The 25,222-nt window shown below is 39.1% G+C and overlaps 4 protein-coding genes across 5 annotated transcripts; all 4 read left to right on the forward strand.

Moving 5' to 3' along the window:
• Positions 1 to 51: 51 nt before the first annotated feature.
• opn1sw2 (opsin 1 (cone pigments), short-wave-sensitive 2) lies at positions 52 to 3,867 on the forward strand. Of its 2 annotated transcripts, XM_072382790.1 has the most exons (6): positions 52 to 70; positions 2,024 to 2,380; positions 2,477 to 2,645; positions 2,739 to 2,904; positions 3,171 to 3,410; positions 3,766 to 3,867. In XM_072382790.1, the coding sequence occupies exons 1-6, from the start codon at positions 52 to 54 to the stop codon at positions 3,865 to 3,867; spliced, it is 1,053 nt and encodes a 350-aa protein (XP_072238891.1). The 2 variants fall into 2 exon arrangements, with proteins under 2 accessions (XP_072238891.1, XP_072238890.1); XM_072382789.1 differs by lacking the exon at positions 52 to 70 and having other exon boundaries at positions 2,002 to 2,380.
• Positions 3,868 to 5,776: 1,909 nt separating this feature from the next.
• LOC140303851 (blue-sensitive opsin) lies at positions 5,777 to 8,016 on the forward strand. Its single transcript, XM_072382791.1, has 5 exons — positions 5,777 to 6,155; positions 6,395 to 6,563; positions 6,706 to 6,871; positions 7,018 to 7,257; positions 7,687 to 8,016. Exons 1-5 carry the CDS (start codon positions 5,777 to 5,779, stop codon positions 7,789 to 7,791), a joined length of 1,059 nt encoding a protein of 352 aa, XP_072238892.1. The 3' UTR covers positions 7,792 to 8,016.
• Positions 8,017 to 16,787: 8,771 nt separating this feature from the next.
• Positions 16,788 to 18,653, forward strand: opn1lw1 (opsin 1 (cone pigments), long-wave-sensitive, 1). The gene is made up of 6 exons (XM_072382792.1): positions 16,788 to 16,890; positions 17,244 to 17,540; positions 17,663 to 17,831; positions 17,966 to 18,131; positions 18,224 to 18,463; positions 18,555 to 18,653. Exons 1-6 carry the CDS (start codon positions 16,788 to 16,790, stop codon positions 18,651 to 18,653), a joined length of 1,074 nt encoding a protein of 357 aa, XP_072238893.1.
• Positions 18,654 to 22,963: 4,310 nt separating this feature from the next.
• On the forward strand, positions 22,964 to 25,039 carry LOC140303854 (red-sensitive opsin-like). The gene is made up of 6 exons (XM_072382793.1): positions 22,964 to 23,066; positions 23,630 to 23,926; positions 24,049 to 24,217; positions 24,352 to 24,517; positions 24,610 to 24,849; positions 24,941 to 25,039. The coding sequence occupies exons 1-6, from the start codon at positions 22,964 to 22,966 to the stop codon at positions 25,037 to 25,039; spliced, it is 1,074 nt and encodes a 357-aa protein (XP_072238894.1).
• The last annotated feature ends 183 nt before the right edge of the window (positions 25,040 to 25,222 follow it).

Consider the following 25,222-nt stretch of genomic DNA (forward strand, 5'->3'; position numbering starts at 1 on the left):
GCAGTCTGTTACTGAAAGATCTGTGGAGGGCCCCAAAGTATCATTTAAAGCATGAGAAGGGTTTTCTTTGGTGGATTTTGTGTTTAATTCTGCTGATATTAACCAGAAGGACTTTGCCACATTGGCTCACTTTTTGTCCTGTGTCGTTTCCAAATCTTAAACAGTCTACATCCAAATAATCCTCTTGATGAACAGGTCTGTGCAACTTTCTGTCACACTGGGTGTATCCTGTTTTCAATCATATTTCAGTTATGGTGTTTACATGTAACCTGATGATCTGGATTGACATCCTTTTATGCTGTATGTGGTCATTAAAATCCGACATATTTCTGATTATGTGTGTACAACTGTGTCTTCTGATTTCTCGCCGTAACAGCTGCAATACCAGTTGGATGACGTGTTAACCATGCGGCCACAGAATCAAAGTACAGTAATCAAAGTACTTCATGTTAAAATATGTAAAATATCTACATGTCCAAACCATAACCACATAACTCTAGGTTACTGATGCACAGAGTAGCATGAGCCTTGCATGAGCCTTGCATGCCTCTACATAATGGAAGTTCCTGATTTATATCAATCATGCCACAAATGATACTATACACCTGAGGCAGATTCAAAAGACTGCTGAACACATAACAGTGCAACAAAGAGAGTTGATGTTGGACAAATGTAAATATAAACTGGCATGAACAGCTCTTGTCTTTTGCAAAAGAAAATCCTTATCCTATTCTGTCTTTGAGATTCAGTCATGCACAATGAAGGTGCTGGGGATGGAATGACGAGGGGATGAATTCACATTCAGTAACCAAAGTCCCCAAAGCTGAGCTACTGAGACCTATAATTTACGACCGCACAGTGGACTGATGATTAGTGTATCACAAATATGTGCACAAGATGATGTTCAGAACAGTGATTTACAAGTTACACCTATATAGAACAATAAACCGTTCCAAAATATTATTGTAAAACAATGATATTAGAAACTGTTGATGAAGATGTACTAAAATACGAGCTTGATCTTGAGCCCAACTCTGAATCACTAATGCACATATTGTCTTCTCCATTGCGTTGTTGGGCTAAGAGAGTTACAATGAGACTTCTAAAAATACACTGTCACCTGCATCCACTGAAGCTCTGTGATAAAAGCTAAATGCTAAAGAGGTAACACCATTAGATAAAGTAGTAGAATGGATTACTCTGTACTTTACAGATTATCAGACATGATGTTATAGGAAACCAGATTAGCAGGCAATGATTTGCTAAACTCCTCCTTCAGAGTGGGATTAACCTGTTCAACCAGATTCTGATGTCATAAACTAGTTTTTCATGTCAACAAATATGGACACTGAACCTAATTTTGTAAGCACATGCAACCATGTGTACACTCCTATATGCCTGTAGCTTGTGTTTCTACAAAGTACCAAATTAGAAAATTGCTATTATGAGCCCAGTTATCAGCACTCATGAGTTACTGTTAACAACAACCACTTTGAAAGAGCTACATTATCCCTGAAGCAAGAGTTAGACAAGCATAAACACCTTTTTTGTATGCTTTCTGAGTGTTTTCTGTGACACGTATATCAAAATTGCATAACTAAAACCTTGCCATGAAACGAAAAGACACTATAAATGGTCCTCAATCCCTAAAACAAACTGCACAGATTAAGTTGCTTAAAAAATATTTTCAGAACATATGTAAGTGCTGCAACCTCTGTAGCATCACAGCATACAACACAGGGGGAGAATCGCTTAATGACTTAGAGCAGTTAATGAAAAACCCTATCAATTAGTCAATTATCAAGTCAATTTACTATGAGGCAAAGTGCTGTCCTGGAGCCCTTTATAAATATCAGGAGCAATAGCGAGAGGGACGATTGCGATTCAGACGTAGTAGCATCCTCTCTGCGACTGCTTACAACTTTAATATTTCTGTTGTTTGAAACTGTTCGCTTTGAGCTATAACACCAGATAGGAAAACATCAGTTCAAAAAAAGCAAAATGAGGGCCACCCATGGTAAAGATCTACCAGAAGACTTCTGGATACCAATATCGTTGGACACTAAAAACATCACGTCACTTAGCCCTTTTCTGGTTCCTCAGGACCATTTGGGGGGTTTGGGTATTTTCTATGCCATGGCAGGATTCATGTTAATCTTATTTGTGTTTGGCACTGGCATTAACGTCCTTACCATTGCATGCACCATCCAGTACAAGAAGCTTCGTTCCCACCTCAACTACATCCTGGTGAACTTGTCCATCGCCAACCTTCTTGTGTCCAGTGTGGGCTCTTTTACTGCCTTCTGCGCCTTCGCATCCAGATATTTCATCTTCGGACCACTCGGATGCAAGATTGAAGGATTTGCAGCAACACTTGGTGGTAAGATTTAGGTTTTAAGTACATCATGCTTCATCTTAACCTGACTTCCTTGTACCAGACTGTAAACAAATAAGTTGTCTTTCTCTGTTATTCTAGGTATGGTTAGTCTGTGGTCTCTTGCTGTGATAGCTTTTGAAAGATGGCTGGTCATCTGCAAGCCACTCGGTAACTTTGCTTTCAAGCCTGCACATGCTGTAGCTTGCTGTGTATTTACCTGGGTGTTTGCACTGATAGCATCGGTCCCTCCACTGGTTGGATGGAGTCGGTAAGAAACTGAAACAGATTATAAAAACTGCTCAACTTCAGCTTTCAGAACTGGGAAGTTCACAACACAGTAATTGTTTTTTTTTTTCTGCAGGTACATCCCAGAAGGCCTGCAGTGCTCCTGTGGACCAGACTGGTACACCACAAACAACAAATACAACAACGAGTCTTACGTGATGTTCCTTTTCTGCTTCTGCTTTGCTGTTCCTTTTGCCACTATTGTTTTTTGCTACATTCAGCTACTCATTACTCTTAAAATGGTGAGAGAAAATAAATTAAATTTACTATAAAACTGTCCTTGGGAAATTCTCTTCCAACTGAGAAATCAAAATCCACCAGATATACCAACCGACTGATTTTATGGGTCAGGACATAACTGTATGTTTGTGATGCTGTGCCATAAATAAAAATATGACATCGATAAGCATGATTTCTCATATCAAATTTCAAATAATGATAAATAATAATGTTTTGCCTTGTTTAGTTACTGCATCTTAAGACTAACATTTCCTCGCCACTTTAACAGGCAGCAAAGGCCCAAGCTGAGTCTGCCTCTACCCAGAAGGCAGATACAGAGGTGACCAGGATGGTGGTCGTCATGGTGCTGGGCTTCCTCGTGTGCTGGATGCCCTATTGCTCCTTTGCTCTTTGGGTTGTCAACAACCGCGAGGAGACGTTTGACCTGAGGATGGCAACCATACCTGCCTGCTTTGCTAAAGCCTCCACAGTCTACAATCCTGTTATCTACATCCTCCTCAATAAGCAGGTGGGCTCAATGAGGGGAACTCTGAAAATATTCTAACAGGCAGCATGCTTTCCAATACACAGGGGAGTTAAATGTTGGGATGATTAACTGATTTTGGAATGGATTCACATTGTTGCTGAATGTGAAACGGCTGATGAGAGACACATATATGGAGTTTTTATTATAATTCTGGGACGTCTTTTTGTCCTAACACTTTAGGCCACTTTTGTCCTGAGAAAATGTCCATGAGGCTGCTGAAAATGTTCAAAGAGTTCAATGACAACTTAAATGTTTGACTTTGCACAGACTTTTTAATAGTACTGTTCTCCAAGTTCAGTGCAACGGAACAACTTGTGTTTATTTTTTTTCTTTTCAGTTCCGTTTGTGCATGTTATCGTTGCTGGGGATAGGTGGAGGAGAAGAGGAAACATCTACAACACAATCAGTGACAGAAGTCTCCAGAGTTGGGCCTGCTTAAATTCTACAGTGACTACCAGGTCACTAATGCGTTGAAAATGAAAAATTATTAAAAAAGATGCAAACACATTTAATGTTTTTTTTTGTCATCGAAACTAGACTTGTTACCAGATGAACTGGTCTTTATTTAGTATTTTCTCAGTTAATTTGCACTCCTGTTTGCCACTGGTTTTTCATATTTGTTGTAATACAGGCATGTAGACGTTTGAGCTCACCTGGTGTAACTGCTTTTACTCTAACAGTTGAATTTAAGAAAAACAGATCTCCACAAGGCATGAAGTTAAAGATATGAGACTTCTTTAAATGGTTTAGGCAAGATTAGCATACAGTTGTTTTATTGTGTGTGTTTTATATTGGAAAAAGGAAAGCAGGGCCATGCAAAAGTTTGGAAAGATCTCAAATAATAAATATGCTTCTTAGGGGTCGTTGGCGGTCATTAGTGAGAACTTCTCAGACCTTTTCCTCTCACACAAAACAGGAGGTGGCTATAATAGGATAGCAAAACATCTCCTACCCTTGTAATGCAATTAAGAAATGGAATTTTACCAAGAACATTGAGGTCAACCAGACATCTGTGAGGTTAAGAAAACACTCTGAGAGAACTGCTGGTAGGCTTGTTAGAAAGGCAGACTGTAAAAATATTTTTTTTTATAAATGACCTGTTTGACTTCAAAAGAACATAAGGAGGATTTGGTAGGCTCTGATGTGGTGGTGCAACAAAAACTATGAGATTGTAACACTTTACTTTGCCTATTGTTTTAGATACGGAATCATCCATGTGACATGTTGAAAAGAAAGTCTTTTGATTCTAAAACTTTACGTATCAAGACATTAAAAGAATTAACCCATTCCTTACCAGTCCTTGAAATTAGGTAAAAACAACCTCAAGTCAACATCAACACAACAACATATTTAAAAAATAAGCGTCATTATTTTTTTTTTTACCAAAGTTTAGCCAAAATAAAAAAGTAGAGTGTGAAAATCTAAGTATAATCTTACTGCTCCTATAGGAATTAAGAGGCAAAAGATTAACTGAAAAGCACACCCCATATGTCAGTAGCTTAGAAAACCACCATTAACAGCAGTAACTTAAACTAATTGTTTTCTGTGTAATGTTTTCAGCTTCTGACGTTGTTGTGAAGGAATTTTGTGTCACTTTTATTAATAATCCAGCTTCAGTTTTTTCAGGTTTGACGATATTTGTTTTTTTCGCACTGCTCTCTTAAGGTCTTAAGGTTTTTTTAAAATTAATAACCAAGATGTTATACTTTCTGTAGAGCAGGTTGTCTTATTACATACGGTGGCCTCACGTTGCTCCTTTTAGAAATCAGGTAACCCTCTACTCACTAAGCTGTTCACTCTTTATCAGGGTAGCAAGGCAATTGCATGCCACAGTATTTTCTGATTTCTAAATGCTTTTCATAGAACAGGGTACTTTTTAAGAAATTGGAGGGGGTTTCTAAAGAAAGGGGCCATGAAAGATAAAGTTAAACTGGCACAACCTAAGTAAATTGTATCCGAGTGACCACCTGGACATCACTGGCAAAGATTATGTTGTTCACAGGGCTCTTTTCATTTGGATATAGTGAGAAAATACTGGCCAACTCTGGTATTAAGGCGTTAATCTCTGCATTAGCTAAAAGTCATTATTAGAATACATGTAAAGCTTTAAATCCTGTCCTTGAGCCAATTAAGTTGAGCCGTAGTAAAGTTCAAAGTTCCTATAAATGCAGCTTTTCAGTAACTCACCTTCAAAGAGAGGCACAGTGCCATCAGAAGATAGTAAAAACAATAAGTATTGAACAAATTCTTTTATAGTATATGCATATAGATTACTTTCATTCTTTTGGCAGAGCTTTAGCTAATTAGCCTTAAGCAAAGCTAAGATTTTTAACACCCACAAGAGAAAAATGAGAGGGAATCATCCTGTGGAAATCCCAGATGACTTCTGGATTCCCATCCCTCTGGACACCAACAATATCACAGCGCTAAGCCCATACCTGGTCCCTCAGGACCATCTTGGAAGCCTGGGGCTCTTTTATTCAATGTCAGCATTCATGTTTGTGTTGTTTGTGTTTGGTACAGCCATCAACGTCCTCACCATTGCATGTACTTTTCAATACAAGAAGCTTCGGTCTCATCTGAACTACATCCTGGTCAATATGGCTGTAGCAAACCTCCTCGTTTCCTCCATGGGCTCGTTCACCTGCTTCTACTGCTTTGCCTTCAGATACATGGCTCTTGGTCCACTGGGATGCAAGATTGAAGGTTTTACTGCAAGTCTTGGTGGTAGGGTTTGTAATGATTTCAAACATTTTTACATGTAGTGTTATAGAGATAGTCATTTGTATCACTTTTTCTTATAAGAGAGAGATTCATTATTCTATTGACTTTGATTTTTTAAGCATTTTTTTGTAATGAAACCAACCAATGGGGAAATTTTCACCCAACTGAACTGTTTTTGTGCTTATAAATTATGTAAATATATCAATATGTTTATTATGAGTGCTATTTTTGTCTATTCTCAGGCATGGTGACCCTTTGGTCTCTTGCTGTCATTGCATTTGAAAGATGGCTGGTTATCTGCAAGCCACTTGGGAACTTTGCCTTCAAGTCTGAGCATGCTATAACATTCTGTGCACTTACTTGGGTCTGTGGTCTGTGTGCTGCAGTTCCTCCTCTAGTTGGTTGGAGCAGGTGGGTACATGAAGATAGAGTAAAAAACTGTTTTGTTGATTTAAAACCTTTTTTTAAATTTACATAAATTCAAAGACTCATAATCCTCACACAGATTTCTATATCACACTAATATATGTATGGATGCATTTCCTCTCTCCAGATATATCCCAGAGGGAATGCAATGCTCTTGTGGACCAGACTGGTATACAACAGGCAACAAGTTTAACAGTGAATCCTTTGCGATGTTCCTCTTCTGCTTCTGCTTCTCTGTCCCTTTCTCTGTCATCGTTTTCTGCTACTCACAGCTGCTTTTCACACTGAAACTGGTAGGGAGTAGGTCATGACTCTTCTTTTCTCATCTAAGCTGGCTTTAGGTTTATTGAGTGCAGTTTTATGAAAAATATTCAAGATACAGTCTCATCTTTTGCTTAAGAGTAATTTCAGTGTGGATTCTGTCAATTTGTCTCAACAGGCAGCAAAAGCCCAAGCTGAGTCTGCCTCCACGCAGAAGGCAGAGAAGGAGGTGACCAGGATGGTGGTCGTCATGGTGCTGGGCTTCCTGGTGTGCTATGTGCCGTATGCTTCTTTTGCTCTCTGGGTTATTAATAACCGCGGGCAGACGTTTGACCTGAGACTTGCAACCATCCCCTCCTGCGTCACTAAGGCCTCCACAGTCTACAATCCAGTCATCTACGTCCTCCTCAATAAGCAGGTGGGCTTATGCAGAGGATTAGAACATTTTAACAGGCAGAAGATCAACACCATGTTTCTGCCACTGAGCCAAAGTTGTGCTCAATTTAAAAGAGTGATTAACAAGACAGATGCCATTTTAGTTTAAACCTGTCTCTAACAAGGCATCGATGCCCTCTAATGGTGGCTTTAAAAAAAGATAAATGGTTTGACTTGTCTTCAGGAGAATAACTTAAATGTAGGTAAATACTTAATACAGCATCGTCAAAATGAATGTTTGCAAATTTACTCTTATAAATGAGTGTGTTGCTGGCTGTGTCCATTTGTTTGTTTTCAGCTACTTTCACCCTCCCTCACTCTTCTCTTGTTTTTCGCTGCCTCTGGAAGACACAAATGTACACCGCTGAATAAAGAAAGCAGCTTAACAAGTTACCTTTTTCCTGTCTTTCAGTTCCGTTCTTGCATGAAGAGAATGCTGGGGATGAGCAGAGGCGACGACGAGGAGTCAACAGCAACTCAATCAGTCACTGAAGTCTCAAAAGTTGGACCGTCGTAGGTTTTTAGGTTGTCTTAATTTTGATGAACTGGAAATAGCCCTGACCAGTTATGTTACAAATGTGTTTTTATTGTTCATACAAATGCAGTGTTTGGCAAAGAAAAAAAACTTAGAAAAGATAAAAATAGAGAAAATAAGAAATAAATGATTTTCACAATTAAGTTATAGTTTGTTTCAAATGCTTATTTACTGCACATGACCATGGACATCAAACAAACCTTATCCTTAGTCATGCATTGTGAAAGGATTTTTTTAAAATTGGAAATTAAAAAAATCATGCCACTGGAAAGCCATAAACTATACATGACATGCTTGAAGTGTACCTGAAGCCTCTGTAAGTTGTTCAATACATCAAGACTTGTAAGTATATAGTTGTATATATGTAGCAACAGAAACCTAATAAAGAAATATCAACTCTTGCTTGAGATGACAAACTCACAAACTTAAGCCTTATAGGCAAAGGAAAAACACAGAAATACCACTCATTCTGACGTATAATTTGAGGTAGCAGAAAATTACTTCATACACATTCATAATTATGTAAACTGGACCCACATTCATGCATTACTTACACTCAAGCTGAAACTGTCATAACCTTTACTTGAAGAACTTTTACATAAACTTCCATCTATAAGTACATGCATTGGTAACACTTGGCCTCCAGATGGCGCCATTCTTACTGAGCAAGCTTGTTTTACTGTAATACACCAGTGCAGCCACTTCAGAACAGTGAATAGTAACTTGGAATTTACAGGCAGTTTTTAATATTTTGACTTTACTTTATTTATGAAGTTTTTATTGTCTTCATCTGTGGAATGACAACACACATCCAGACACAGGTCAAATCGAATAGAGCTTTCATCTGCCAAAGGCAATTCCCTTGCCTTCCAATCTTTAAGACAACAAGGTGGTATCTGTGTAGTGTGTGTGGTATCTTGCAAACTGCAGTGAAAAACTAACCAGCGGAGAAGGAACTAATCTGGTCCTCGTACATGTTGACCACAACTTTGCAAACATGTCCATAACTAGTTGAATCAACAAGAAGACACTTAAGAGCTTTACCTTGCAGTGTTTAGCAGAGATTCTGGCAGCCGAACACATACACGCTCACACACTCACACACTCGTATGCACACATATATTTTTGCATAAAAGCAAGAATAATTTTCAAACTGTAACCAGTTTCATAAATTCTATGAAATGTAAAGGAAATGCTCATTAACATTACAATTACTATGAAAAAAGGCTGACAATTTGAAGTACACAAACTTACTGTTTCCTAATACTTTAATAGAATGAACTTAAGGCAGTTACCATTTCACCTCAGCGTAAGCAGGTACTTATCTACAGAATACAACAAAGAAAAGGACATGACGTTTCATTTGTTTGGATTTTTACTTTTTTGACAATATCAGACCAAATAAGAGTTTAAATTTTGCTACGTAATGTTAATGTAAAAATAAAAACATTTTAAATCAATAGATTTTCTTTCTTTTTTCTTTCTTTTTTCAATAAATTGTTGACATTCAATCCCGAACAGCAACATACACACACTATTCCTACTGTAAACCTGAAATCTTATATGAGGTTACATGATGTCTGGTTGGCATGCTTCTCATGAGGAATGGCACTCAGTCAGTCAGATCAAATTTCCAAATGTCTGAACTGCATCCAGAATTGAGGGTGATCTATGCAGGTAAAGGAGAAAAGAAAGAAAAAAAACACAGGAAGAATCTGGTCATTTAAAAGATCTGCTCAACAGATTAAGTACAAGTCAGAGAGAATATTACCTGATGTTAAGTGAACACATGACCACATGAGTAGATGCATCTAGTTCACTTCACACCAGCGTAATTGTTTACAGCCATTAACTGCCATTAGACATGAAGACCACCTGCTGCTCAGGACAGAGGATGAATGCATCAGAGCTTCATTCCTGGTCATGGTGACAATAGACATTCCCGTTGGTCGTCGGGAGCAAATCTGAGTTCTGCTAGTAGTGAACTTTTACCAAACATGAATAGTTCAGAACTAGCGGAATTCCAGACCTACCCTCGAAACATCACAGCATCACACGAAAAGCAGTTAAGAGGGTTTAAAAAAGAAAAGAAAATTAAGTCATGTATAAACTGCATCACTTGGAAGAAATGAAAATTAACATTAACAAAGCACAATATTCTTTCTTGATTTACATCACTAAAATAAGTTCTTTAAATGAAACATATCTAATAATACTGTAGGTGGAAATAGAAAAGTTTACAGATTCCTTCAAGTCAATCCTCCTCTTCACATGAAGTCCTTGTCCCACATGGAGTTTCTATGAAGTCTGTGAGCCACCTACTTGTTCAAGAAGTCAACCTGACAAAAACAAGAAAAAGAAACAAAATGGTGTCAAAGGATTAAAATAAACCACTACAGCAGCTTTGATTAGCCCCACCTTTCTCCCAAAGTGACCTGTCACTCCGGAGGGATTAAAGTCTTACGGAGTGAGCATGTCAAAAGTAATTACTCTGTGTTAAGCAGTTTTCCGGAGGAACCTGAGTTGTCCGTATAATCTGCTTTGGTCTGCTGGGACATGGGATATCTTTACTCGTGATTCACTGAGTTAAACCAAGAGGTTAGACATTCCAAAACTATGTCAGGAAGCAATGCCACAACACAGTTACCTAACAAGGCGTTCAGCAAGACGTTTTACTTTAGGACAAGTTTTATAGCATTATGCCAGCATTGCGCAGTTTTTTGGCATATTTTAACAATCTTACAAATTGTTTTTACACTTTGAAAATCTGAAAGTTTAGAGTTATAGCCAAGCTTTTACACATAGCCAATAGTTTAGAGTTCATATGTGTCCAGACTGTTAAATGTCAGGCCTAGAAATAAAAATAAACAGTGAGTGTACACATAAATGCAAGTCATAGGACATTTAACTGTAATTGAACTAGAAAACTGTTATATTCCAGCTTGGATATAAACCAAATACCATAGCACATTGCGTTGGAGATTAAATAAAACATTTGAACTTTTAAAAAAAACAATCACAACAATGAAAAAATACTAGGAATAATTAATTTCCCAAACTAATCATAGCCTAAATGATCAGGCTTTTTGTATGTCTTCACTAAGCCTTGTTTGGAATTATATTAAGGTGTCAGAAACTTACTTGACATCACCCTGGTCTCAAGTGCTATTCACAGACTCTGGATGAGATTCAGGGCTGGGTTTGAAATATCAATTCATGAATACTGTACAACGTAGTAAGCCAGCCTTTTTGCTGTTATTGCTGTTAGAAAGTTCAACCATGTGCAGCACTGTGAGTGCCCAGTAGTTTCCTGAAAAGTGAACTGCATTAGGACATTAAATCATGTTAAGTGATTGTCCAAATCGTAGGGGGCACAGTTAAAAAATGAAGGCAAGGCAAGTTTATTTGTAGAGCACAGTTTGTACACAAGGTAATTCAAAATACATAAGATCACAAGAAAGAAAAAAAATAATTCCATAAAACAGAAAAATAATCATTAATCAATTAAATTAAAAGTGAAGAGTGCAGATAAAATACTTTCAGTTGTCCTATACACAGCTAAATAGAACTGTTTTCAGCCTGGATTTAAACACTGTCAGAGTTGAGGCCTGTCTCACATCTTCTGGAAGACTGTTCCAGAGTTCAGGAGCATAAAACTGAAATGCAGCCTCACCTTGTTAAGTCCTGACTCTGGGCACCAGCAAGAGACCCCTCCTTGAGGTTCTCAAAGTCCGAGTTGGTTCATATAGCTCTAACATGTCAGAGATGTACTTTAGCAAGATTTGTACACAAGCAGAGTTGTTTTAAAGTCTATTCTCTGAGTGACAGGAAGCCAGTGTAGAGACCTGAGCACTGGACTAATATGGTCATATTTCCTGGTTCTAGTCAGGACTTGAGCAGCAGCATTCTGGATGTACTGCAGCTGTCTTACAGCCCATTTAGAGAGCCCAGTGAGCAGGCCGTTACAGTAGTCTAACCTGCTGGAGACAAACGCAAGTCTGATTTAGACACTATTCCTTTGATTCTGGAAATGTTTTTTAGGTGGTAAAAAGCTGCTGATGATATTGATTTAATGTGACTGTTAAAGTTCAGGTCTGAGTCCAATATTATCCCTAGATTCAATATTACCCATAGATTTCTAACTTGATTATTAGGTTTTGGTTTTAGTGAGAGAGTCACATGGTGACTGATAACACTTTCTTTTTGTTTCTGTGGGCCACGGACAATGATTTCAGTTTTCTCTGAGTTTAGCCAGAGAAAATTGGTTTGGATCCACGCACTGATCTGTTCGATTCAGTGACACAATGTATTTACAGGCCCGTGTTCTCCTGCCACCAGTGACACGTAGGTCTGAGTGTCATATGCATAGTTGTGATAGGACACATTATAGCTGCGTATTAGCTGGCCTAATGGAAGCATGTACAGACTGAACAATAGGGGTCCCAGGATTGATCCCTGGGGAAGCCCACATGTCATAGATATTTCGTCTGAAACATGGTTACCAATTTCAACAAAATATTTCCTGCCCTAGAGATAGGACTTGAATCAGTTTAAAGCACTACCAGAGATTCCCACCCAGTCTTCTAACCTCTGTAATACGATTGCATGGTCAACTGTGTCAAAGGCAGCACTCAGGTCCAGCAGAACTAAGACTGAGACTTTGTCTGTGTCTGGCGGATTCGTTTGTTACCTTGATCAGAGCCATCTCAGTGCTGTGGCAGGGCCTAAAGCCTGATTGGAAAGCATCAAAATCATTGTGAGACAGGAGAAATTCAGTTAGCTGTTGGTATACAACTTTTTCCAGGACTTTGCCTAAGAATGGCAGGTTTGATATGGGCCGGACGTTGTTCAGTACTGTGGCATCAAGACTGCTCTTCTTTAAAAGAGGCTTAGTGACAGTTTTTAAGGCCTGTAGACATGTTCTAGTCTGAAGTGAGACGTTAAACTTGATGTGAGCTGTGGTAACAGCGAGCTATGGTAACGAACTGTTCAGCATAGACTTTAGAAATCTAGTGGGCAACTCATTAAGGCAGCACGTTGACAGACTCAGACTGCAGACTCTATTTAACTGTTTTGTTAACTAGTTCAACTAGTTTGTGAAATGTGTCAGCTCTAGGTGTCTAGCTGGCTGCACAGTAGTTATTTGTGCTGTGGAAATGATTGCATTTTTAATGCCTTGAACTTTGTCATGAAAGAATATTGCAAAGTCATTACACTTAGATGTAGAAATTAGTTCTAAAGGCAGTGAAACTGCAGGGTTTGTTAATTTGTTTACAGGACACGAGAGTTGTCAATGCAGTTTTTGATGATTTTAGAAACACAACTCTCCCTTGTTCTACACAAAGTCTGGTTGAACTCTTCTGTAAATCTCATAATGAACCTGGAGCCTTGACTTGCGCCATTTCCGTTCGGCTCGCCGCAACTCCCTTCTCTGTGTCCTGACCACCTGTTCTTTTCTCCATGGCGCCTTTTGCCTACTTTTAACCATTCTAACCTTGACGGGAGCAATGGTAGCCAAAAGATTTAAAACACTTGATGAGTAATAGTTCGACAGATTATCAACATGTTCTCAAACATAATCATTTCCATAAACTTTTATGTTATTTATGTGTTTTCCCTGAACAACTGCAGACCCAGCTGCTGGTTTGGGTGAAACAGAGGTCAAAGAAAACACAAAAATTATCAGATAAAGCACCACTGACACCATCCACATTTGAAATAACAACACCCTTTGAAATGAGCACATCTAGAGTGTGCCCTCTGCTGTGGGTGGGCTCAGTCACATGCTGAGTCAGACCAAACATTTCAAGGACAGCAGTGAGTTCTTTAGCTTGCTTGTTATTGGCTACATCCATGTGCACGTCTTAAAGAATGATTTGTTACCTAAAGATCTGACATTGAGAACTGTGTGTTTGAGATTTGCTAGAGTTGAACTGGACGCTGTGTTCTTGCAAGGGAAATGGATAAGATTTTTCTGATTCGACAGTCTGACAGCAAGGAATTGTGAACTGCGTAAAGAAGAAGGGAACAGTGATACATTACTTCACACTAAAGCTGCATTCCAATCTACGGTGTTAAAAAGGAATATATACTGGAACTATTACGTAAGCTTTAATTGTTATGTTGAAACATTGCTTATTGGTAGGGTTTCATGTTAATACGCAAGCTACAACAATGGGCCACTGTGGGTTTCAAACAGTTGCTTGCAGACGATTGTTTTGTATACATTTTTTACAAACAATACGTTTCATTGCGGGTGTGGTGGTTAGCACTGTCACCTCACAGCGAGAGGGTTCCAGGTTCAATCCCCGCCTGGGGCCTTTGTGTGGAGTTTGCATGTTCTCCCTGTGCATGCGTGGGTTCTCTCTGAGTACTCCAGCTTCCTCCCACCATCCAAAAACATGCATGTTAGGTTAATTGGTGACTCTAAATTGTCCTTAGGACTGAGTGTGAGCATGTATGGTTGTTTGTCTCTATGTGGCCCTGTGATGGACTGACGACCTGTTCAGGGTGTACCCCACCATTCGCCCGATGACTGCCAGGATAGGCTCCAACCCGACAACCCGACTGATAGATGTCAAGTGTCAGTATAGAAAATGGATGGATGGATGTTTCATTGCTTTTCATAGATAATAACAATTCAGATATACTATAGAGTTACAGACACAGTCCATACTTGCAAGTTTCATGCCAGGATTGAGGAGTAAGACTACAATTTCAACCAAAAACAGTAAACTTGTGTTTTCCATCAACTTAGATGTGGCATGTATCTATCCTCTGGTGACATGCAAGTGTTAATATCCAGTATGTGATTATGAGGCACTGCATAGAATGAAACAGGAGTCTATACATTTTTCAATAAAGCAAAAAACACAAACAAAACAATGTCTGTGTGAATTCAGGCCATTTGTAGTTCAGTTTTTAGAGTCCAACGTAGTTTTAACTCATTTAAAACATCATGAAGATTTTTTTGTACACATATGCATTTATTAAGCATTCAAGATTCATAAATAACAAGTTAATGTTGCACTGACAAACTACAGAGTTCGTCTTTAACCCTAAACAGCCAATGAGAATGATGTATCTCACAGATATATCCAACGCAGAAAAAAATGTTGACTATGTCCCACAGAACCAATACATGTGTTATGTACCATAAAGACAAGAAAGACTTTTTAAAAAGCCTGTTACTGGGGTAAAGGATATTGCCCCCTCAAGCATGAATGAAACCTCCAACTTAAATGTATTTAATCAAAAGTCATACTGAGTGTCACAAAAAAACTCCAAAAGCACCAATACAATGTTTTGTGAATGCTTTCTGATTATTCAGACTGAGCTGCACATTTTTCTGACATAAATGCCTTGTTGATGATTTTAATAGTAAATTTGATCAAGTGGCACTTGATCAGCTTTTTATTACAGTCATGCACACAAGCTGCAAACGCCAAGCTCAGCGGTGATAAATGTAAGGAAAGTGATGTTCATATGGACTCATGTGGTTAACATTGTAAATACAATCCCATTTAAAGGCACTATAATATCAAGGCTATTGCTATCATTTTAAAGCTAACAAGCTCTGACTCTTGAACATCTCCCGGGCATATCTTGACCCATTTGAATCAAAACCAAAACACTTGTAAAATATCAAACCATCCACCATCAGAGATCATCAACATTAGATAAGATTAGAATGACAGCGAGCTCAAGCTGTGGTGTCAACAGTTACAAAACAAATTAAGTAAAACATTATCAGACAGAGGCTAATAGCAGATTGGCCTAATTTAAGAAGCAGGTCAGCAATACATCCATCCAATGTCCATCTATCCATCCATCCATCACCTACATCCGGTTCAAACTGTACAGAGCTGTGGCAGTTGGCACCTATCTAGGCATACAGTGAGCAAATGTTCAGTGTACCCTAGATAGGTGACCACCTGATCACAGGACTAATGCAAAGAGGCACAACCATTCACGCTCCCACACACAACATGCCCAATTTCACATCACTACAGGTCAACCTGTAATATCAAGATCCATCATATAGTGTCCTGTAACCCCTACCACAAATTGCATTTTATTGCCTGTATCTCTGACCAGAGACATTGATGCACTTGATGTACAGAATCTCACCTCATCTAAATCAGTGGGATGTTTCCTTCTAAATAGGCTCAGGTTACTCGATTCCTTAATAGAATCTCATTGGTGCAATAATGCAATTAGGAGTATGACATCAGTTGCAGGTTCAAAGATGGGTCAAAAAATTCTATGCTCTTGAGCCGATCTTCTTTCCTGCCAATGTCCTACCTGTCTCACATGTCAACAAGTCCAACTGTCACAGTTGCAGTACTGCGGATCTCCTCTTATCTTCTAAATCTGCTCAAAGATGCATTCGTCCTCTCACACCAACCAGGAACATCAACCTAGCATATACATCATATACAATGTGAAATCATGAAATCAATTAAAATCCTGTTATAGATGCATGCATGTGATATATATGTGTGGTATTACACGTCAAGTGTTTTAAATCTTTTGGATACCATTGCTCCCATCAAGGTTAGAATGGTTAGAATGGTTAATGTGTTAATCAGTTTTGCATTCAGTCCAGTGTTCAACATTTATTATGACAGTTTTACATCAATTTTATTAATTTCTACACTTCTATAATTAAGAAAGCAGACAATACGGGCTTGGAAAGGAAAATAAGGACTCAAAATTTCTTTAGTCAAATGTTATTATAGTTAAATGCAGGTAAATCCGCTCAGAGTCTTAACCTCATTAGTGGATAGTTTTAGTTACTGGTCAAAACACCCTCATAGTGGCACGACATGGTGATAACATGATTTATTCTTAATCCTATCTGAGGTCAGGAAAGCAGAGGTATATAAGGTAAAGTCAGACAAGAGGCAAAGGTTATCAACTACAGAGTCAAAGTAACAAGAAAACCCGACCACAGAGGACCTCCATCTAAGATCAGAATGGCAGAGGAGTGGGGAAAACAATCATTTGCTGCCAGGCGTTACAATGAAGAAACAACAAGGGGTTCTGCTTTCTCTTACACAAACAGCAATAATACCAAAGGTACAGTATCATCACTCCATCTTTTGAGTCATTTGATGCAAATGTATACTATCTGAAGGATTGCAACAAAAGTGATTACAGACTAGAAAAAGTACTCAATGTGGTGGAAAAAATCTCTTTGTGTTTGCTGCAAAATAGACCTTTGTCAGATTTATATAACCAGGTAGAGTCTATAGTTGACATAATAACATACAATATGTTTAAGCACAAAGTATATTGATAGGTGTTCTCTCAAAAAGGTAACATTTCTTATACTGTACAAAATAAGACAAAATGGTCATGTGGAATCAATAAACTGCAAAAGATTCTGATTTGTGAGATGATAATATGATTTCTTGTACTTGTTTTTCCAGATCCCTTCGAGGGACCCAACTACCACATTGCTCCTCGATGGATTTACAATGTTTCAACACTCTGGATGATTTTTGTGGTGATTGCATCAGTCTTCACCAACGGTCTCGTATTGGTGGCCACAGCAAAGTTCAAGAAACTGCGTCACCCTCTGAACTGGATCTTGGTCAATCTTGCTATTGCCGATCTTGGAGAAACGGTTTTTGCCAGCACCATCAGCGTGTGCAACCAGTATTTTGGATATTTCATTCTGGGACACCCAATGTGCGTCTTTGAGGGCTACACTGTATCAACTTGTGGTAAGTAGTCACAGTAATTATCTATGACATAAGAATATACACTCTATGTACACAGAGAATTCTTGGCTACATATTGTTAACTGTAATGATACATTCACGGAGCATCCTTCTTCTTTACACAGGTATTGCTGCTCTTTGGTCCCTAACTATCATCTCCTGGGAGCGATGGATAGTTGTGTGCAAACCTTTTGGAAATGTCAAGTTTGATGCCAAATGGGCCACAGGTGGAATTGTGTTCTCCTGGGTGTGGGCTGCAGTGTGGTGTGCTCCTCCCATCTTTGGATGGAGCAGGTAATCTGCTGCTTCTTTTTTCTGTGCTTATTTATTTTGCAATCGTATCAATAGGATTCTTTGATCAGTAGAAATACAGAGTGGACTTTGAGTGTTGGAACATGAAGTGAAGACTAAACTGTTTCTCCTATCAGGTATTGGCCCCATGGACTGAAAACTTCCTGTGGACCTGATGTATTCAGTGGCAGTGATGACCCTGGAGTCCAGTCCTACATGATTGTTCTTATGATTACATGCTGCATCCTTCCCTTGGCTGTCATCATTTTGTGCTACCTTGCTGTATGGTTGGCCATCCGTGCTGTAAGTCTTCCACCAACTGTGCTTTAACATAACTTTATAGAGCATTTGTCAAAGCCCGACAAAATTTGACCCACTTGATTTGTGGACCGCAGGTTGCCATGCAGCAGAAGGAATCTGAGTCAACCCAGAAAGCTGAGAGAGAAGTATCCAGGATGGTGGTTGTCATGATCGTGGCTTATTGTGTGTGCTGGGGACCTTACACCTTCTTTGCCTGCTTTGCTGCAGCCAACCCTGGATACGCCTTCCATCCTCTGACTGCTGCCATGCCTGCATACTTTGCTAAAAGCGCCACCATCTACAACCCAGTCATCTATGTCTTCATGAACCGACAGGTGCGCACATTGCTGCATTTATTAGCTTAACTCGTCCAATGTGTTTTGATACATTTTCTAAAAAAGACATTTTCATCTTTTCCCCCCTCAGTTCCGCACATGCATCCTGCAACTGTTTGGCAAACAGGTGGATGACGGCTCTGAAGTATCCACATCAAAAACAGAGGTCTCCTCTGTGGCTCCTGCATAAACCTCCTGTGTTCTCTATTTTGGAAAAATTTATTTGTGTTCTTTTCATAAACATAGCTTCCTGGCAAATAGAAAAAAAAATAATAAAAAAAATGATAAAGTGAATGCATCATATTGCATGGGTATATCACTGGTCTTTTTTTTTTTTAGATTAATATGAAATACAAAGCATTTTATAAGTTTTGCTGTTTGGTATTTTTATTTAACAACTTTGGATATTTTTCGAGGTTTTAATTTTACCATTTGAAAGAGATATTACAAACAATCCTTTAAAAACTAGAAGAACATGGAGGTGCACATTGCAAACACCGATTTAAAAACTGCTTCCTCAAACAACTGCAATCTCAAACTGTGTAGTTAAAAAAAAATACTGGATCCAATTGTTGCTACACATCAAAATGAAAATGTCTATCATTTCAAAGCAAAGTAAGAGTCAGTAAGATGGTTGATCGCGAAGCCAACCCTCACCACCTCTGAGGCGAAGGTGTTGGGCTGCAGGGCAAACAGGATGGAACAGTTCGTCAAGAACAGGTTACAGCCCTTGGGATCCACAAAATAGCGCTCCGGGTCTCCCAACTGGGGTTCTTGACCAGTGCTTGGTGGAAAACCCTGGCTGGAGCATGCAGAATTGGAGCTGAGGCAGGATCGGCCTGTTGTAACACAGTGACAACCAGCTGTTGGACCTGGGAGGTTAGCAAGGTTAGTGCTCGCTCCAGGGCCGTCACCAACTGCCAAGCCCCCGCTGTGTTGGAGACTACCTGTGCCTCATGTTGCTGGAGCACTCCCTTCACTTGGGCCAAGCAGGACTAAGTTGACAAGGGGTCTGCTCTGCTGGGTCCATGTCTGGACTTATTGTACTGTAATGAGTGTATTTAGGACTCAAAAGCAGCACTCTGGAGATCAAGGACCATTGGTAATGACTTTTTTTTTTTTTACACCAGAAACACTCAGCAAACAGTCCAGTCTTTAACTTAATAGTCGACACACAGTCTCTGGGTCTCAGGTGAGAGGAGTTGAAGCCAAGAAAACAGACGGATGCTAGAAATGCTGAATTTAAAAGAGTCCAAACTCCGTTGAGCCATGTATTCCTTTAACTCTCAGCAGTGATGATTTAATGATACTCTTAATCAATTAAATTGTTTCTATCAGAGAGAAGATTAATGAAATCCTTTCCACTATTATCACTGATGTATCATCAAGTAGAGCAGTTTTAGAAGTATCTTTAGAACCTGATTTGTATTTAGACGGCTTCTGCCCAGTTGATCTTTCTGAGCTAACAACAGCAATAGTCTCTTCTAAACCATCAACGTGTATTTTAGACCCAATCCCAACCAGACTGTTCAAGGAGGTTTTCCCCATAACTGACACTTCCATATTGGATTTGATCAATCGGTCTTTGTTGACAGGATATGTTCCTCAGACTTTTAAGGTTGCTGTAATTAAACCTTTACTTAAAAAACCTACTCTTGATTCAGAAGTGTTGGCTAATTATCTACCTATATCCAATCTCCCTTTTTTGTCTAAAGTTCTTGAAAAAATAGTTGCAGTTCAACTTTGTGATCATTTAAATAGAAATAATCTGTTTGAAGAGTTTCAGTCAGGATTCAGAGTGCATCATAGCACAGAAACAGCACAGGTGAAAGTTACCAATGATCTCCTCTTAGCCTCTGATAGCGGACTTGTTTCTGTGCTTGTCCTGTTGGATCTCAGTGCTGCATTTGATACGATCGATCACAGCATTCTATTACAGAGACTTGAACATGTTATTGGGATTAAAGGAACTGCATTAGGCTGGTTTAAGTCATATTTATCTGATAGATTCCAGTTTGTTCTTGTAAATGAAGAATCTTCCTCACACATTGGAGTAAGTCATGGAGTTCCTCAGGGTTCTGTGCTTGGATAAATTATTTTTACTTTGTACATGCTTCCATCGGGTAACATTATTAGACAGCATGGCATAAATTTCCATTGTTATGCTGATGATACTCAGCTGTACTTATCTATGAAACCAGATGAAACCAACAGGTTGGTCAGACTATAAGCCTGTCTTAAAGACATAAAGACCTGGATAACTCAGAACTGTCTGCTTTTAAATTCAGACAAAACTGAAGTTGTTCTCTTTGGACCTGAGCGCTTCAGGGAGAAATTGTCTAGTTATATAGTTACTCTAGATGGTTTTCCCTTGGCTTCTAGTTCTACAGTGACATTTGTTACTTCAAGATTGGACTACTGTAATTCCTTATTATTGAGCTGCCCCACATATTCTCTGAAAAGCCTCCAGCTGATCCAAAATGCTGCAGCCAGAGTTCTGATGAGAACTAACAGGAGAGATCATGTTTCTCCAGTTTTAGCATCTCTTCATTGGCTCCCTGTTAAATTCAGAATAAAATTTAAGATTCTTCTCCTCACATATAAAGCTCTTAATGACCGAGCTCCTTCATATCTTAAAGATCTCATTGTAAGATATTTTCCTAACAGAACACTTCGCTCCCAAACTGCAGGTTTAGTTGTTGTTCCCAGAGTTTCTAAAAGTAGAATGGGAGGCAGAGCCTTCAGTTATCAGGCCCCTCTCTGTGGAATAAGCTGCCAGTAAATGTCCGGGAAGCAGACACCCTTTCCACTTTTAAGATTAGTCTTAAAACTTTCCTTTTTGATAAAGCTTATAGTTAGGGATGGCTCAGGTGATCCTGAAACATCCCATAGTTAAGCTGCTATAGGCTTAGACTGCTGGGGGACCTCATCTGTCACACCTTTCCTCACTTTGCTCTCTTTTTCCCCCTGTTTAATTTCTCAAATGATTTTATGTACATGTGACATTATTGTGGTTATTAACTTGTGTTTCCCTGTTCCAACAGATATCCTTTGAATGGTGTTATGGTGTTTTTACCCCCTCTTTTCCCTCTTTTCTGTCTTCTCAAACCCCAGCTGGTCGAGGCAGATGGCCACCCTTCCTGAGTCTGGTTCTGCCAGAGGTTTCTTCTTGTTAAAAGGGAGTCGTTCCTTTCCACAGTCGCCACAGGCACGCTCAGGGCGGGAGATTGGACTGAAGACAAGTTTAAGTGCAATCTGTTGGTTTGCTTAGCTAGGATATTATTTTTTTAATTGGCTCTATATGAATTAATTGGATTATGATTACAATGAATTGAATTCCAATTGGCTTGAATTGGATTATTTAAGTGCCTTGAGATGACAATTGTTGTAATTTGGCGCTATATAAATAAAACTGAATTGAATCAGAAGGCAGGTACATTTACCGGGAGGCAGGCGAGGAGGGCAGCAGAATGCAGTAGAACAATGTGGCAAAGGTGAGGGTTCTGGAGAGGCTTATATTCAGGGCTGATGGGCTACAGGGAATAAGCTGCAGCTGAGCTTGCAGTTGAGTGTAGTTGGGCTGATTAGGTTGGAGTGCCTGGCAGGTGAATGCCATTTTGCTACTGCTACTCCTAGTCAGCTAATTAATGTTTCGATGCAAAAAGATTTGTAAAGGATGGAATATGGGGTGATTTTTCCATCTGAAAATCCATTTTTATAGTCTGCATCATGTTTTTCAGTATATAATTTTTTTAAAAGAAACATTTTTGAAGGCCTTTACTTTTGTAAAATAGAAAGAAATGGGTTGACAAATGGGTTCTCTGTTTTTTTCTGGTTTATAATTTTTCTGTAATGCCATATTTAGCTTCTCAGGGCTTTTTAGGGCATTTAGGGCTAATGGGCTGCCATGTTCAACACAATAAACAGCTAAATGAATTGCTCCTGCATTTAAATAGAAATCTGTCAACAAAGAGGGGAAGTAGCATCAGGGTGAAAATAACTGAGGAAGAGGGATAGGAAGGGGAGACAGGAAGGATAAACTGTGACAACATGTAACATGAGTGTGTAAATACTTTTCCTTGCATTCTCATACTTGAGAAGGCAAACATTTGCTTTGTAGCATTTGATCTAGATGTGCAGTTTTCTGCATTATTATGTATTACTTTCTAAAGTGCTTTGGGAAAGAAAAAGGACAATATCTGGAATTAATGTATTCGTCAAGATCTCAAAGCCAATCCTCATATTAACCGAGCCTACGGAAATCCGCTCAGTGTCTTAACCTCATTAGCTGATAATTGCCTTTTAAAATACGTTTTCTCGCCTTAAAGTGTCACTGCCAATAAACACAACACAGCGATAGTGTGATTGTGAAGTAATCCTATCTGAGGTCAGGAAAGCAGAGGTATAAAAGCTAAAGTCAGACGAAAAGCATCGGTCACCTTCAGGAGGTTCAAAGTAACAAGAAAACCTGATCACAGAGGACCTCCAACTCAGATCAGAATGGCAGAGGAGTGGGGAAAACAGTCATTTGCTGCCAGGCGTTACAATGAAGAAACAACAAGGGGTTCTGCTTTCGCTTACACAAACAGCAATAATACCAAAGGTACAGTATCATCACTCCATCTTTTGAGTCATTTGATGCGAATTTATACTATCTGAAGGATTGCAACAAAAGTGATTACAGACTAGAAAAAGTACTCAATGTGGTGGAAAAAATCTCTTTGTGTTTTGATAAGTTATTTCGAACCTGGTTCAGAAGAAAATGTTTTAATATTCACAGTCACATTTTGTCAGTGGAGTATACAGTTTAAAGAATGTTTGTGACTGAATGAAACTTGAACCACAATCTGAATCAGATGAGACGTAAAGTTATGCACTTATATTTAATCTAGGATTTTTAAAAACTTGGTTGTTAGGACCAAAAGTATTATTTTAAAATGCTGCAAAATAGACCTTTGTCAGATTTATATAACCAGGTAGAGTCTATAGTTGACATAATAACATACAATATGTTTAAGCACAAAGTATATTGATAGGTGTTCTCTCAAAAAGGTAACATTTCTTATACTGTACAAAATAAGACAAAATGGTCATGTGGAATCAATAAACTGCAAAAGATTCTGATTTGTGAGATGATAATATGATTTCTTGTACTTGTTTTTCCAGATCCCTTCGAGGGACCCAACTACCACATTGCTCCTCGATGGATTTACAATGTTTCAACACTCTGGATGATTTTTGTGGTGATTGCATCAGTCTTCACCAACGGTCTCGTATTGGTGGCCACAGCAAAGTTCAAGAAACTGCGTCACCCTCTGAACTGGATCTTGGTCAATCTTGCTATCGCCGATCTTGGAGAAACGGTTTTTGCCAGCACCATCAGCGTGTGCAACCAGTATTTTGGATATTTCATTCTGGGACACCCAATGTGCGTCTTTGAGGGCTACACTGTATCAACTTGTGGTAAGTAGTCACAGTAATTATCTATGACATAAGAATATACACTCTATGTACACAGAGAATTCTTGGCTACATATTGTTAACTGTAATGATACATTCACGGAGCATCCTTCTTCTTTACACAGGTATTGCTGCTCTTTGGTCCCTAACTATCATCTCCTGGGAGCGATGGATAGTTGTGTGCAAACCTTTTGGAAATGTCAAGTTTGATGCCAAATGGGCCACAGGTGGAATTGTGTTCTCCTGGGTGTGGGCTGCAGTGTGGTGTGCTCCTCCCATCTTTGGATGGAGCAGGTAATCTGCTGCTTCTTTTTTCTGTGCTTATTTATTTTGCAATCGTATCAATAGGATTCTTTGATCAGTAGAAATACAGAGTGGACTTTGAGTGTTGGAACATGAAGTGAAGACTAAACTGTTTCTCCTATCAGGTATTGGCCCCATGGACTGAAAACTTCCTGTGGACCTGATGTATTCAGTGGCAGTGATGACCCTGGAGTCCAGTCCTACATGATTGTTCTTATGATTACATGCTGCATCCTTCCCTTGGCTGTCATCATTTTGTGCTACCTTGCTGTATGGTTGGCCATCCGTGCTGTAAGTCTTCCACCAACTGTGCTTTAACATAACTTTATAGAGCATTTGTCAAAGCCCGACAAAATTTGACCCACTTGATTTGTGGACCGCAGGTTGCCATGCAGCAGAAGGAATCTGAGTCAACCCAGAAAGCTGAGAGAGAAGTATCCAGGATGGTGGTTGTCATGATCGTGGCTTATTGTGTGTGCTGGGGACCTTACACCTTCTTTGCCTGCTTTGCTGCAGCCAACCCTGGATACGCCTTCCATCCTCTGACTGCTGCCATGCCTGCATACTTTGCTAAAAGCGCCACCATCTACAACCCAGTCATCTATGTCTTCATGAACCGACAGGTGCGCACATTGCTGCATTTATTAGCTTAACTCGTCCAATGTGTTTTGATACATTTTCTAAAAAAGACATTTTCATCTTTTCCCCCCTCAGTTCCGCACATGCATCCTGCAACTGTTTGGCAAACAGGTGGATGACGGCTCTGAAGTATCCACATCAAAAACAGAGGTCTCCTCTGTGGCTCCTGCATAAACCTCCAGTGTTCTCTATTTTGGAAGAAAAAAAACTGAGATCTACTTTGACTTGTACAGTAAATATGTATTATTTTATTTGTGTTCTTTTCATAAACATAGCTTCCTGGCAAATAGAATTAAAAATTAATAAAAAAATGATAAAGTGAATGCATCATATTGCATGGGTATATCACTGGTCTTT

This window comes from Leuresthes tenuis, unplaced genomic scaffold (genome assembly GCF_036924035.1).
Source record: "Leuresthes tenuis unplaced genomic scaffold, fLeuTen1.0.hap1 SCAF_3, whole genome shotgun sequence".
In the NCBI taxonomy this organism is placed as follows: Eukaryota; Metazoa; Chordata; class Actinopteri; order Atheriniformes; family Atherinopsidae; genus Leuresthes; species Leuresthes tenuis.

Excerpts from the sequence above, each read along its gene's own strand:
- opn1sw2 (XM_072382789.1), top strand. The coding sequence starts at position 2,002 with ATGAGGGCCACCCATGGTAAAGATCTACCAGAAGACTTCTGGATACCA. Across the intron at positions 2,646-2,738 it reads CCACTGGTTGGATGGAGTCG|GTACATCCCAGAAGGCCTGC; the intron begins GTAAGAAACTGA and ends TTTTTTCTGCAG. Across the intron at positions 2,905-3,170 it reads TACTCATTACTCTTAAAATG|GCAGCAAAGGCCCAAGCTGA; the intron begins GTGAGAGAAAAT and ends CCACTTTAACAG.
- LOC140303851 (XM_072382791.1), top strand. The coding sequence starts at position 5,777 with ATGAGAGGGAATCATCCTGTGGAAATCCCAGATGACTTCTGGATTCCC. Across the intron at positions 6,156-6,394 it reads TTTTACTGCAAGTCTTGGTG|GCATGGTGACCCTTTGGTCT; the intron begins GTAGGGTTTGTA and ends GTCTATTCTCAG. Across the intron at positions 7,258-7,686 it reads ACGTCCTCCTCAATAAGCAG|TTCCGTTCTTGCATGAAGAG; the intron begins GTGGGCTTATGC and ends CCTGTCTTTCAG.
- opn1lw1 (XM_072382792.1), top strand. The coding sequence starts at position 16,788 with ATGGCAGAGGAGTGGGGAAAACAATCATTTGCTGCCAGGCGTTACAAT. Across the intron at positions 16,891-17,243 it reads AAACAGCAATAATACCAAAG|ATCCCTTCGAGGGACCCAAC; the intron begins GTACAGTATCAT and ends TTGTTTTTCCAG. Across the intron at positions 17,541-17,662 it reads CTACACTGTATCAACTTGTG|GTATTGCTGCTCTTTGGTCC; the intron begins GTAAGTAGTCAC and ends TTCTTTACACAG.
- LOC140303854 (XM_072382793.1), top strand. The coding sequence starts at position 22,964 with ATGGCAGAGGAGTGGGGAAAACAGTCATTTGCTGCCAGGCGTTACAAT. Across the intron at positions 23,067-23,629 it reads AAACAGCAATAATACCAAAG|ATCCCTTCGAGGGACCCAAC; the intron begins GTACAGTATCAT and ends TTGTTTTTCCAG. Across the intron at positions 24,518-24,609 it reads TATGGTTGGCCATCCGTGCT|GTTGCCATGCAGCAGAAGGA; the intron begins GTAAGTCTTCCA and ends TGTGGACCGCAG.